Here is a 13,614-nt window from a genome sequence, read left to right on the forward strand (position 1 = left end):
CTAGTCGGCGTGTTCGCTTCGCAGGAACATACGGGTACTTTAGCCAATAGTTCTAGGAACTGTGAAAAGGTTCCTCCGGTCGGAAAGCGGCTAATGTTACTACATGAAGGCCTAAGTAGAATAGTTACATGTCCGTATTTAATAAAACCAAGAACACTGGATGTAAAAACTTGTGTTATTTGTCCTCTAAAATGTGGCAAAGGATCTAAATTTATAACATTCAATTCATACTGGAGTCTGTGAACTGAATTAACCATGTTCATTCTATCTGTAGCACAAAAATGATTCTTTGTTATTACAAGGTCAGAATGTTTTGCAGTTATATTTACCATTATCCAAAGTCAGAAACTTTTTTGCAAAAATTGTACCTTTAGCTCGTCACTGGGGTAGCATCCTCAAAGGTGCATGATTGTATCTTATGTACCCCTAAAGGATGCATATAGTACCTAAATGTGCAAATAGTGTTAGAGGAGGTACAAAAGTGTACCTTTGAGGGTACTGTCCCAGTGACGAGCTAAAGGTACAATTTTTGCATAAAAGTTTCTGACTTTGCATAATGGTAAATATAACCACAAAACATTCTGACCTTGTAATAACAAAGAATTGGTGACTATCTGTGTTTTGTAAGTAACAAAACATCAAAACTTCAAAAAGATCTAAGCTGTGGCAGGACAGAAATTGGACTAACATCAAAAATGAAATTTGGCGATCTTTCCCTTGACACTAAGCCAAGAGACCTTCAGTCTATAAGGTTAAAATCCAAATGTCAACAATAGTATAAGTAGACATTTTCTCAGTTTCTCAGTGTATGGTATGAAACTTAAAAGCATACTTTCTTCTGCCAGTAACGCTAAGAGTTGGCTCTGATGATGGTCATGCACAATGATAGTTTACAAAATTGGTTCAAGCAACATCTGGATGTGATAAAATGAGTTGAATCAAACCCAGTACTGGTTTTGTTTAAGGGGTGGTGTTGCTGGTGTACACTGCTGGGCGGAATCAGGGTCAAGTGGACTCCATGTGCAGAGGAGAAATGGAGACACAGTTCTTTCAATCGCTGGCACCAAGGCTGCATCATGTACTTCCTCTATAACGGGGCTGTCAGGGCAGCTTGGAGTGAGTGGGGTTACAATAACCGAAGGAACTGTGAGACTTCTCTCAGGCTGACCCAGATATGGGCCTCTGGCTAAAATATCTTCATCAGGGTTCCCAGTCAAAGCCTGTATCATTGCGGGGTGGGCCCGCTTTTCCCTCCGGTGCCGGAAGACAAGAATAAGAACCACAAGAATGACAATCAGGAGGAGGCAGGCCAGAAGTGGCAGGATGATGAGCAGGGGATCAGATGCAGGTCTTGGTAAAGACTCCATCCTCACTAATGTATTTTTTGGGGAGGGGTCCAACTTGCCCATCGTGGTATGGGGCACATGAGGGACCGTTGATCTGCTTCGTGTGTGGTTCCCCCAGCGGTTTCGGGGTTTCAGCTTTGAAGCAGTCCTGTGTGGTCTTGTTGTTGGATCTAAGTGAGATGGAGGGTACATGGGTGACATAGCATTTGTTGTTCTGTTGAAAGTCGGCAATTTGGTCGGCTCTAAAAGTAAATGCTTCCCTGTAATGGGGTCATAAGGTATTACTAAATACACAAATTCGCCCATGGCAGGCTGAACATTGGCTGCCTTCAAAAGGAAAACAAATGAGTCATTAAGTGGATGGACTGCTGTGACATTGTACCTGGCTGCTGTTGTGTTGCCATAAATGGTTTGGAAATTGATGTTTTCCTCTATGGCAACTCTGCCCTGTTCCACATCCCTGAATGTGAAGGACTCCAGCGAGCGAGAGGCTCCTCCAAGGTCAAATGTCACTTTGACTAGCTTGCCATGTTTCGGCGGCTCAAGGATTTCAAAGATGGGATCGCTAGCACTAAGGGAGGCCAATTCTGTTGCATCAAGGACGTCCTTTCTTAGCTTCACTGGGATACCATCTGGGATCCTAACATGCTCTCCAAGGTGGATCAGTGGCCTGACTGTGATGTTTACCACCTGGTTGGTCAGGTTACTCTCAGATGTGAAGACTGTGAACTCAAAGCTGTCTTGAAAGGACGACAGGTCAGTCATGTTATAAAATAATCTGCCAGTGTGAAGGTCCTCTTGGTCAAAGTGTGTGACCGGCTCTTCCATAACCATGACACACCCATGACTTGGTGGGCCTGTAACTAAATACTTAATGGATGCATCTTTCTCATTGGTCACTGCAGCCAGATGTTCGAATGTCAGAGTCACTGTGGTCTGACCTTGCAACAGAGTCAGTCCGGTGTTGTTGGCCACACTGATGGTGATATTCTCTACCTCTACACTAAAGAGCTTGTAGAGTGGTCTGTGGAATCCATCAGTTATACTTAAGTAGATGACCCCTGATGAGGGTTCCCCATTTTGAACAAAGTGCACCCTTCCTTGATTTACATCAGCCTGGGTAAAAGTGATAGCAGACTTATTGAGTTGACCCTCCAAAGCAAGGAAGCCATTTTTAGGCTTGCTGATTACCGTATAATAAAGCTCCTCAGGTGGAGTGTCTTGGTCCTCCACATAAAGGTTCTCAGTGTCCAAGGTCACCGTGTCCCCTTTGACCACTTTGAGTCTAGGGGATCCCGTCTTGAGCACAGGAGGCCGGTCATTAACAGGGGTCACAGTAATATTAAATATTCCTGATACTATATAGTCTGCATTCTGGGGTCGTTGAGCAAGCTTTCCTTTGGGGTTTAGCCACACATCAAAAGTGAAGTTATCATGAGTGGTCTCAGAGTCATCATGTACATAAATAACTCCATGCTTGTGGAGGTTGAATTGGGAGAACTTTGGTCTTTCATGTGTCAGGTTCTTTTCGCCTACAACAATTGTACCGTGGAGGGGTGGAGAGGTGATTTCATACCAGACCTCATAGAAATTACGTTCCTCTTCTCCTAACTTTCCAAAAAGGTTGGAGGCATCCAATTTTGATTTATCTACGAGAACACTACTACCCTCAGCGACAACAGCCCCTGTATAATGAATATGAAGTTGTTAGTGTAGAGATACTATATTAATTGTGTTCAATTTGTTTATCAAATAAACATCACGAGAAGTCAGAAAGCATTACCAGTATTTGTCAAGAGTGCACTTCTATGCTCCGGGCCAATATTTTCATAAGAGATGTGGATATTAAAGGTGTGAGCATGGAGGGATGCTGGGGGGCATGATGCAGTGAAGGTGAAGGAATCTGTAGCGGTCCAGGCAACGGGTTTAGTCTGTGCATACAGCACAGCACGTTCTTTCACCTAAAATAATAGAGGTAATTAAGCTTATTTATAAGTTAAAGATCTGTAACACTTTAGTTTAGGGTCCAATTCTCACTATTAACGAGTTGCTAATTATCCTTCATATTACTAGGATATTGGCCGTTTATTACTACTTATAACGCGCATATTAATGCATTATTCTGCATGACCATATTCTACATCCTTTAACCCTGCCCAATACCTAAACTTAACAACTACCTTACAAACTATTAATAAGCAGTAATTATGGGTTTATTGAGGCAAAAGTCATAGTTTATAGTTAGTTAATAGTGAGAATTGGACCCTAATCTAAAGTGTGACCGAATGATCACATAAATGCTATTAAATCACATATCACATATTTGTTATCATATTTTTGCATTATTTTCTTCTTAAGTATGTTAATATTTACATTTTAAATATGTAGATATGCTAATTATGTTGAAGAGCCATATTTTAAATAAATGTTTTGAATTTCACTCGAACGGTTGGCTCGGGTGAAATTAACTTCTAAATTTCTTACAGCCCATTCAAACATTGTGATGACAAAAAAAAATGCCCATGTTGCAATACCACAATACAATTTTTGTCTGAATCTTATATTATGCTCAAATAGTGTTACATGAAATTTTATTTTGACAAAAGCATGCATAATTCAACCATACATATCTTCAAAATATATATGCAGGATGACATCTGTAGTAGAGCATTTGCTGATCCCTGAAATGTCAAAACTTAGCAGAATACACTTGCTCAAATCTTAGCGATGCGCCCATCATATTTTTTAAAAGACGTACACATTTAAACAAAACTCAGAAGCAGATTTAATAAATACCATGTTTTGGGTGAAGGAGGAGATTTCTTGTGTGGAATTTTCTGCTCGTTTCCACATTAGGCTTCCAAATTTTGGAGGTGAGGTCACGGTGTAGGTGATGGTGCGATTCCCATAAATATCATCATAGTCATTTGTGATTATCAGCAGCTCATCTTCAGAAATTAACTTTGAAGAACCTGTGGAAAGGATACATGAATAAATCCTTTAGCCTACATCATACAGAAAATGGCACCATTACTGTTTCAATGAATAGGCTAGTCTGAGCTTCACGCAACCCAGTCCAGCTGCTGCATGTCCTTTGGCTATCTCTTCATGTGAAAGACACCCTCACTAACCACTTCCTACTAAAAAGTGTAACAATTTTCACTGGTATAAAATGGCACTTGAGTTTAAGTTGAAGAAAGCGACAAGAAAGAAGAAATATGGATATTGGTTTCTTTAAAGCACTACAAAAATGAACCTGGGAAAACTTTAAGTTCTTGATTTTTCTCTAAGCTGATGACCAGAGATTGGGCTGTGACACTGAAGATTTTCCTTGGAGCAAAGTTCACTCCATCATTGACTTGAAAGTGAAATCCTCCAGACAAGGCACCTGTTGAAACATAAATACCACAAACCTACTGAGAGATCAAGCAAAATGGCTTATCAAATCGTATGGGCAGTTCTGAAAGGCACTTTAAAATGTAAACTAACCACTATGTACAAAGACCAGCTGGCCATGATTGATATGCTCTTGGGTGAAGTTCAGAACAGGCCTTGAGGGGGCACTCTTCAGGGCTAGATGCCCATTACTAGGTGGAGTGATGATGAATTCTAGGCTCTCGGGAGGAGAATCTGGATCCTCAGCACTGAGGTCCTCAGTGGTTATCTCTGTCACAGAACCTTCCCACACCTAGTAACATAAAGATGATGCTGTCAGTTTTGGTCATGTTTTGTCAAGTGAGGTTTAACATTTTTCACTAGAAACAGTATTTATTTATTTATTTTACAGCAGAAGCCATTTTAGAATGTGTTTACTGAGCCTCCTGCTGGTGACAGTGGGCGTCTGCAGATTAGTCCTCCTCACAGTTCATGCTGTTTTAACCAATGTTCTTTAAATAATTCTCTAAATATTTCCATGATGGAAATAGAAAAATATGCCAGATTTCAGTCAGATATCAGATATTAGTAAAATGTTTGTGAAAATGCACAAATTTGTCAGGTCTGTGGGAAGGAGATCACCCAGGTTAAAGTCATGTTTTACTTTGTGTGTGTGTGTGTGTGTGTGTGTGTGTGTGTGTGTTTTATTTTTGTTTAATATAATTTAATTAAACCATTTAAGTAAACAATTGAAGTTCACAAATACTGTATAAATAGATGAGAAATGGTTAGTAAGTGCAATACAGTTATCTTTGTAGTGTAGAATTAGTACAAATTAGTTTCAGGGGGAAAAGTCACCTTGAGGATCCTGTTGACAGTTACAACTGGAGGTTCATCATTTATGGGAGTTACATTGACATAAATCACAAAAGGCAAGCTTTGCTTCCGGATATCTGTATCATTGGCCACGACTGTAAAATTATCAGCCATGGTCTCACTTCCGTCATGGACATAGAATATGAACCCCTGTTCAGCCTGTGGCAAAGGAAAAAAAAGTATACAATGCAGTTTTGTAACAATATTTATAATAAAGATTAGTACAAAATCTTTACATTTGAAAGATATATTTTCTTAAACAGTGCTGTTTACAACATATTTTTAAACAATTGCCTTATGGGAGTGAAGAGAAGCAAAGTAAACAAGTGGAGAGAGTGAAAAGAACTCACTTGAGCCCTTGTGAAAGAAGGAATGGGAACACCAGGGATCCTTGAGTGTTCAATCCGGCCATGATAAGGCCCCTCGGTTACAAGATAGAAGATTTGGAGTCCATGAAAGTGTTTGTTAACAACTTTGATGATGTCCTGACTGAGAGCTTTAGAAGAGCCCTCTATCAGGGTCATATTGGACACCTCTAGAGGGATGTGCAAGGGGATAATATCCACAACGACTACAAGATCATGGATTGTTAGAACGCCAATGGTTACGTCAAGTGAGAAAGAGTCATTAATATATCCATGGTCTGTTTGAACATACTGAACATGCCCTTTATTGATATCATCCTGTGAAAAGCTTTGGATGGGATTCTCCTTGCTGCCGTGGTAATGATCTTCTTCTACCATAGATATCCGCAGAAAACCATGAGCGGGTGCCAACTTCACTGTATACACAATCTCATAAGGTTTGTTATCCTCATGAATAACCTGAAACAGACCAAATGAGAATATCAAATAGATAGTCATTCATATCAAATAGATAGTCATTCGTATCAAATAGATAGTCAATAGATAGATATTCATAACCAAGTTGTCTGAAAATGACTTTAATAAAGTAAAACTAACCTGGAGAACGTCTTTGTTGATTTTGACAGGTTTTACTTCCTCCACCAAGATTGGGTTATTGTGAATGACCTTTGGGGGCTGCTGATGACTCTCAAGGTACACCCTAACTGCCACACTCACATCCAGATGCAAGCTTTTCACCTTACAGGTGAAGTTAAAAAAGTCCTCCTGTGTTTCGCTGTCATCATGATGATACATTACATAACCCATCTTCAAGTCATGTTGTGTGAAAGTATCTGCCTTAATACCATTGCATTGAAGAGTCCCGTGTCTTGGTGGTAGAAAAACCTCAAAGACCACTTCTTCATCATGCCTGACATCCATATTAGTGGAAATACTGAAATTAGCAACTTTTAAAATGGCCACCTGGCCTTTCTGGACCAAAATACCTGTGTTGTTGGCCACCTTAACGTATGGATCCTGGGCCGACACTTCAAGTAGTGTTGATGTATAGTGCTTGCCATCTGATATGAAGAGGACACAGCGGCCTAAACTCACCCCTTTGTGAATGAACAGCACTCTCTTCTCTTTTAAGTCCTTCTGATGGAATTGATAAAGCTTGTGTGTGGTGTCATTTACCAGGACTAACTCCCCCATGGGGATCTTTCGTCTGGTATAAAGCAAATCTTCATCATCAAAGTCTGTGTCAGCATCATGGTAGCACAAGTCTTCCAGTGTAAGTAACCGCTGGCTGTCACGCACCACATGGAAAACTTTATCCACAACACGGACGGGTTTCTCGTCATTAACCAACTGGATGGAAATATTAAATGTGCCCTCCGTGCCTGGGGTTTTACTTTTCAGAGAGCCAAAAGAGGCCAGGAATGTAAATGCATCATGCGCACTTTCACTATCATCATGGACGTACAAGATGCGTTCCTCCAAAATGTCCTGATTGGTGAACTCTATTATGCTGTCGTTGCTGGAAGAGGAATTAGAGAGGTTTATTTTCTTCAATATCCCATGTTTAGGGCTGCTGGTGACAGTGTAGTGTACTGCTCTGGAGCTGGGTGTCTCTGAGAAAAGCATTGTCTTAGTAATGACCTTGCTCTCCCCTTCCAAGAGAGAAAGTCCATGATTTCTTAAAACGATGTAATGAATATCTGCTTTGATGCTGATTCTGAACTCATGAATCCCTGACATAGCAAATTTCGAGAATACCTGAAAGTGAAACATGTCCCTTGTATCATCTTTTGGCCTTTCTAAGAGCTCATATTGCAACTTGCGATTAGTAATGTCGTCTTGGCTAAAGGTAGAGTTCTTTTTTAAAATCTTATTAACGAGAAGAAGATGTCCTCTCCTTGGTAATGTCAACAAACGAATGTGAAGGTCGTTTTCCGAAAGTCTCGCACCTTTGGTGACAACATGGAATTCTTGAGGTGTCAATGTGACTTTGAGTTCACCATCTATCGCTACCTTATTTCTGGTTATTCTGTAACGTATCCAGCGTACTCTAATCAAAAACAACAACTCATCCGTAATGACTGAACCAACTGTGACTTTGCATTTTAAACTGTCAGTGACATTACTTTGCTGCGTACCATGGAAAGTGCTGAGATATCGAAGACGCTCCTTCTCCAGAAGTTTCTGCGTGAATGTGCCTGTTTGCTTCCACTGCCCACTTGAATGCAGCCTTTGCAGCTCACCATAGATTGGTGGCACTGTGACGTCATAGCGAATATCCACTGCTTGTTTAGGGACATTCACTTGTACAGCAAGATGTTTGTTACTAATAAGGGTTGCTTCACCTTGCGTTACCTCTACTCCGGTGTTATTGGCAATCTTGTGTTCTAAGGGAACAGCGATTATCCTGAATACCACAGTGTTGCTAACCTTGTCCCCATCACTCACCCTAATAGCCATTCTGGAGTTCTTGACACCTTTGTGGACATAATTCACTTTACCTTGCTCTAGATCGCTTAGGGAAAATGAGGTCACTGCCCGGCCTGGGTGTTCTTCTATTTCTAGAAAACCTGAGTCAGCATTCAGGTTTCCAAGCACTGTGAACATCAGGTCTGTGGAGTTAGTGTCAGGGTCGATGGCCCTGAGAACATCTGTGCTCAAACGACGTCTTGAGTGCTCCAGCAGAATGAAGAGACTACCCTCAGGAAGGCTAAGTTCAGGAGCATCATTGACAGGTGTGATACTGATGTTAAATCTGTGCAGACGGTTCCCTCTGAGATAGCTAGGCACTTCCTTTTTGCTGTTGGTGAAGATGGAAAACATGAAAAAATCATGTAGGTCCTCAGATCCTCCATGGACATACATTACCCTTCGATGCAAGAGGTCCAGCATATTGAAGGTGTTCTCACCCAGATTAGGGTCAACATCCAGTCGGAGTTGCCCATGTACCGGCTGCTCTTCAATGCGAAACATAACCTGCGAATGTCGGATCCCAAGCTTACGGAACTCAAGGTTAATCTTTATGTGTTTAGACTCAAGTGGTGCTCGTCCGCCTTCAAGAACCTCCAAATCCTTGAGTAAAAGAAAATTTTTCTTCTCATGCTCAGGTACGACATCTGTCAAATTTTCATAATCCATAGTAATAATTGATGGACTTGTGGTACTGGGTCCAAGCCGTTTGTCTGGTTCACAACCAACAGAAATATCCTTGGTGACCAACGCTTTTGGAAGGCCCATTCTTTGGTAATTAACTCTGATATTTCGAAGACAGCCTTTAAACGACCCTCCTCCAATTCGCTTGCCTACCGTAGAGAGCAAACCATTCTTGTGGATTTCTGTGTGAGTGCTGATATCAACCCCACCTAAGTACAGAGGCCCAGTAAACTGTAGCGCACTGGCATTTATCCCAAAGCTAGAATTGTGCATCTCCAAACCCAGAGTAAACTGAAGATTCAGAGGAGACAAATAGAGCCGCAAAATGTGCCATGTCCCATCATTGACGACCATAAAGGAACGCAATACTGTCTTAGTTGCACCTATTTTAAGGATAGCAACAAGGTGACCCTTTTGGATCTCCAGGGCAATATAATCACTTTGGCCTGCAGAGCTGTATAAAAGGATCCCCTCTGAATTTACTGTATGCAATTCACATTCAAATACACCCTCTTGGGGTACGTCCCATGCTGGCAGCGACATGTATGCTTTGGAGCTGAAAAAACTTATGGAATTGTTGACAGTGGCTGAAAACTCTGGGCTGCAACCAAGTGACACTTCATGAATCATTTTGTATCCAGAGTAAGGCCTAAGGGAGGATAGAAGGTTATGCTCATTGAACAAAACCTCATCGACACACCCCCGAAAGCCAGAAGATGTTTTATCTGCTGAGAGGTAGGGTTTTTCCAGATCCCCAACACCACCTACAAAAAGCCCATCTTGGACTTCCAGTTCAAGATCAGGTCCTGGCATCTTAACAGTGGTTATAGAGTTTTTGTCCACGGTCAGCGTGATGTTGGCAAGGTCATGTTGAAGTTCTACTGTATGCCAGGTCAGATCATTCAAGGGTATACCCTTTTCAGAACGAACCGTCCGTTCCCCAGATCCAAGATCAATCCGCACCTGACAGAGATGGACAGAAGATCTTAACAGTAATGTAGGAAATCATCTTTAAAAAGCTAATTATTTCACTCTAAAATTTGCTGGGTTAATTTATTACCCAGACTGCTGGGTTCTGCCTGTTGGGTTATTTTCACAGTGTTGGGTAATTTTGTGTCTCCCATCGATGTGTTAAGTTTCACTGACTGAAATAATGCACCTCCTCACAAGGTTTGACAAACTGGATTAAACTGGAACAGTAACAGTCAATTTCTCTCCTGTCCCGAGAGATCTCCCTAAATAACTTTAAGGTTTATATACACTTGTGTATCAAATAATAATGCAAAGAAACTCATATTACATTAACTACAGGTAACAGAGTCACCATGTCAGTATTCCTCAGCATGAAAAGACTTGTCAGCACAGTGATGCAAGTGGAGGTGAATACTTTTTCTGTCTTGAATCAACAAGAAATCACTTGCCTTTTGTATTTGCCTGTGGGCATAAAATATCTGTTTTAAGCAGTGCTTTACAACTCGGATAAATGTAACTGCCAAGGATGGGTTTAAGATCATTTAGAAGGATACTAATTTGTAAGATTCCAACATAGTTAAACTGATTCATTTAATCTGATCGCAATATTTCACTATGTAGCTAATCTCAGTCTCTTACAGCAATTAAAAACAGCAATAATCTGCAATGATTGTACAGCATAAAACTTGCACATTAATCTATATTAGTTAAACTCCATTCTAGCAAATGCATGAGTAACATAAGGGTATTAATATGCAATTAAGAGTTAGAAAACATCAAATTACAGGATGCAATAAAGTGGATATACAGTGTTGTATATGAAGACCTCTTTTCAGTGACATGAATTTGATGCATTTAATTAATCACCTGTACTCTGCCAGAATGCAGTCCCATCCAGAGGAAGTCCGTCTCTCCAGCTGCCAAAAAGAGCAGGCCACTGGGTGCAGAGGTTCGGAACCGCACATGGAAAGACGTCTGACTGGACAACTCAACTGTTTTCAAATGCACAAAACCATCTCCGTAGAAAGAAGCTGCAAAGTATTTTGAAATCGCATCAATAGGGATTAAATAAAAAAGTTATTTGTGTGTGCTTAATACGGCATATACTGTACATAAACATTACACGTTTTTCACATTCTGCACTTTACAACAGAAAGGGCACAGGTCACATTCCTTAAACAAAATGCCAGATGGTAAGATCCAAATAGCTTATGTCTTAAACATATCTTGCTTTTTGAGAGATATAACACATTAATTATTATCACACAATTGCTTCACCCTAACTCCATCCACTTTTGAATGTCCTTATGTGTGTGAATTATTCCTACATACTGTATGTAGGCCTATCTGAGTTAGACGCTGCTTTTGTTCAGAGTAAATGAAGAGTTTTATCAGCCTGAACAGCTCTGTGACAGCTGTGCCTAAAGCAGTTTAGACTAAGTGCTGTTGTGTCTGCTGCCCTCTAATGCGTTATCAGAATTCAATTAATGCATTTAATGTGCTGAATGCCTTTTAAGAGCTTAATTTCTAGAGCACTGTGTCAAAGGGGTCAATAGGAGTCAATAAGCACAGTGACTGGAGATGAATATGCTTTTCAAAATGCTAACCATAGTAAGTTAGTAGGGGCAGGGAATTAAACGTAATTATTTGATTTTTCCACACGTGAGGGATAGATTGCAAAAGTATGTCCAAGTTACTGCATAAACTAGTCGAGAAACACAGCTGCAGCAAACAATTTTGCTTAAAAACACTGGGTCAAAGTAACATCACAGAAAATGTGTGCTTGTTACATAACTATGAAATGTTCTGTTACACTTTATTTTAAGGTGTCAGTGTTACAGTGTAATTATACATTTGATGACTGAGTAATAGCAATTAACTACTACTTTAGGTTTACTTGCATGTAATTATGCATAATTTATATTAACTACTACAGTTATTAATTACATGTAACGTAACAAGGACACTGTAAAATAGTGTTACCAAATATTTAATAGAGAAGAAATACACCCATGAAGTCATGATGAGTATCTAATATTTGTAAATGCTTAAAAAACATTATCTTATCCTTCTATTAATTTTGTTAAGATGTTTAAAAATGCATTACTATCTCTATTTGGCTTTGGACTGGGAGAGTTCGCTTCCATTCATGCTGCAGGCAAACAAAATGAACTTGGACAGATCGGATTATATCTAATCCCATTGCAGACATGTGTAGAAGTCACTTTGTACAGTGAGGTATTAATTACTGCTTATGTGTCACTACCTCCAAATGTGCCGTTTATAACTGATTGTTTACATTTTCTGTAGTTTGCATGAATAAAAATCGTTCCATCTGAACAAAATTAAGAGTACTTAAATAAATTACATTAAATTCTACTGAGATAAAACTACAAATGTATGAACCACAACAAAATTATATTCGACAAAAGTGTTGTTTTAAATATGAATGGCCCATATTATATTATATTATATTATATTATATTATATTATATTATATTATATTATATTATATTATAAATTTGGGTTTGCTGACACTCACCTCCGAAAGCTTGTCCACCAGTCAAAGTGAGCAGCACAAAAACGCGCCACAAAAACCTCTGCTCAAAGGCAATGTGAATCCACATGTTTCATAGCACTTCGGTTCAAATGTGATGTCTTATTGATTTAATATTCCCCAAAATACGTCCATTGTGCGACATTAAATCATGGTTAACTTTAAATCACTGTACCTGCAAGTCTGTCCACTAAACAACGTCACGGGCGTGTGACCGGTTACTCCTCCCTTTATGCATATTCATATAGTAGCTACTCGTGCCACAGGGGAAACTCAGAAATTGCCCAGACTCCTCAAACAAATTATTCAACATGTAATGAAACGAAGTGAAATCTTAAAACTGCCAGATCTGTTTTGGTTAGTTTTTGGCATAGGCTATTGATCTGTTCATTTAGGATAGCTCGAGTGATATACGGTGAACAATCATAATCATGATCATAATCATAACCATTTTTCGAGTCACGTTTTGTCATTCTGTTTTTATTATGTTTTACTTATTATGTTTATTTTAATGTTTTATAATCAATGCATTTATAAACATCAGCATTTATAATTATAAATACCTACATGAATATATAGGAATCTTATTAACCTATAGGCTATACATTTATAAGTTTAGTACACAGAATAGAGATCAATTCAACACATGCGTTTATTGGCGTGTTTGTTTTTAGTTTGGTCATAGCACTATGCAGAAGTCAAAATAGTCTAATAATTTTGACAATGACCACTAGAGGGAGCAATCACATAACATAACCAGAGCCGTTAAACATAACTACAGTAACAAAACATCCATTTACACTGCTTTATTATGATGAGAGTTAAGACTATAATAACATCGCTTGCTAAGCATGTGTGTTTTGTGGAGTTAATAATGAACAAAGCATTAATTATTTTACTGTTTTCTTAATCCATTTGAAATCAGTGATTATCCCCTGTTGCTGTTTACCCTTTACATATCACATCTAAG

General features: G+C 39.4%; 1 protein-coding gene across 1 annotated transcript; it reads right to left on the reverse strand.

Annotated features, from left to right (window-relative positions):
* Positions 1–854: 854 nt before the first annotated feature.
* Positions 855–12,823, reverse strand: LOC307153013 (chondroitin sulfate proteoglycan 4-like). Its single transcript, XM_079862077.1, has 10 exons — positions 12,630–12,823; positions 10,955–11,118; positions 6,560–10,078; positions 5,948–6,421; positions 5,580–5,756; positions 4,836–5,034; positions 4,603–4,734; positions 4,143–4,318; positions 3,130–3,307; positions 855–3,031 (listed from the first exon to the last, which is right to left on the reverse strand). Exons 1-10 carry the CDS (start codon positions 12,712–12,714, stop codon positions 939–941), a joined length of 7,197 nt encoding a protein of 2,398 aa, XP_079718203.1. The 5' UTR covers positions 12,715–12,823; the 3' UTR covers positions 855–938.
* Positions 12,824–13,614: the final 791 nt, after the last annotated feature.

This window comes from Squalius cephalus, assembly GCF_949319135.1.
Source record: "Squalius cephalus genome assembly, chromosome: 24".
Classification (NCBI taxonomy): domain Eukaryota; kingdom Metazoa; phylum Chordata; class Actinopteri; order Cypriniformes; family Leuciscidae; genus Squalius; species Squalius cephalus.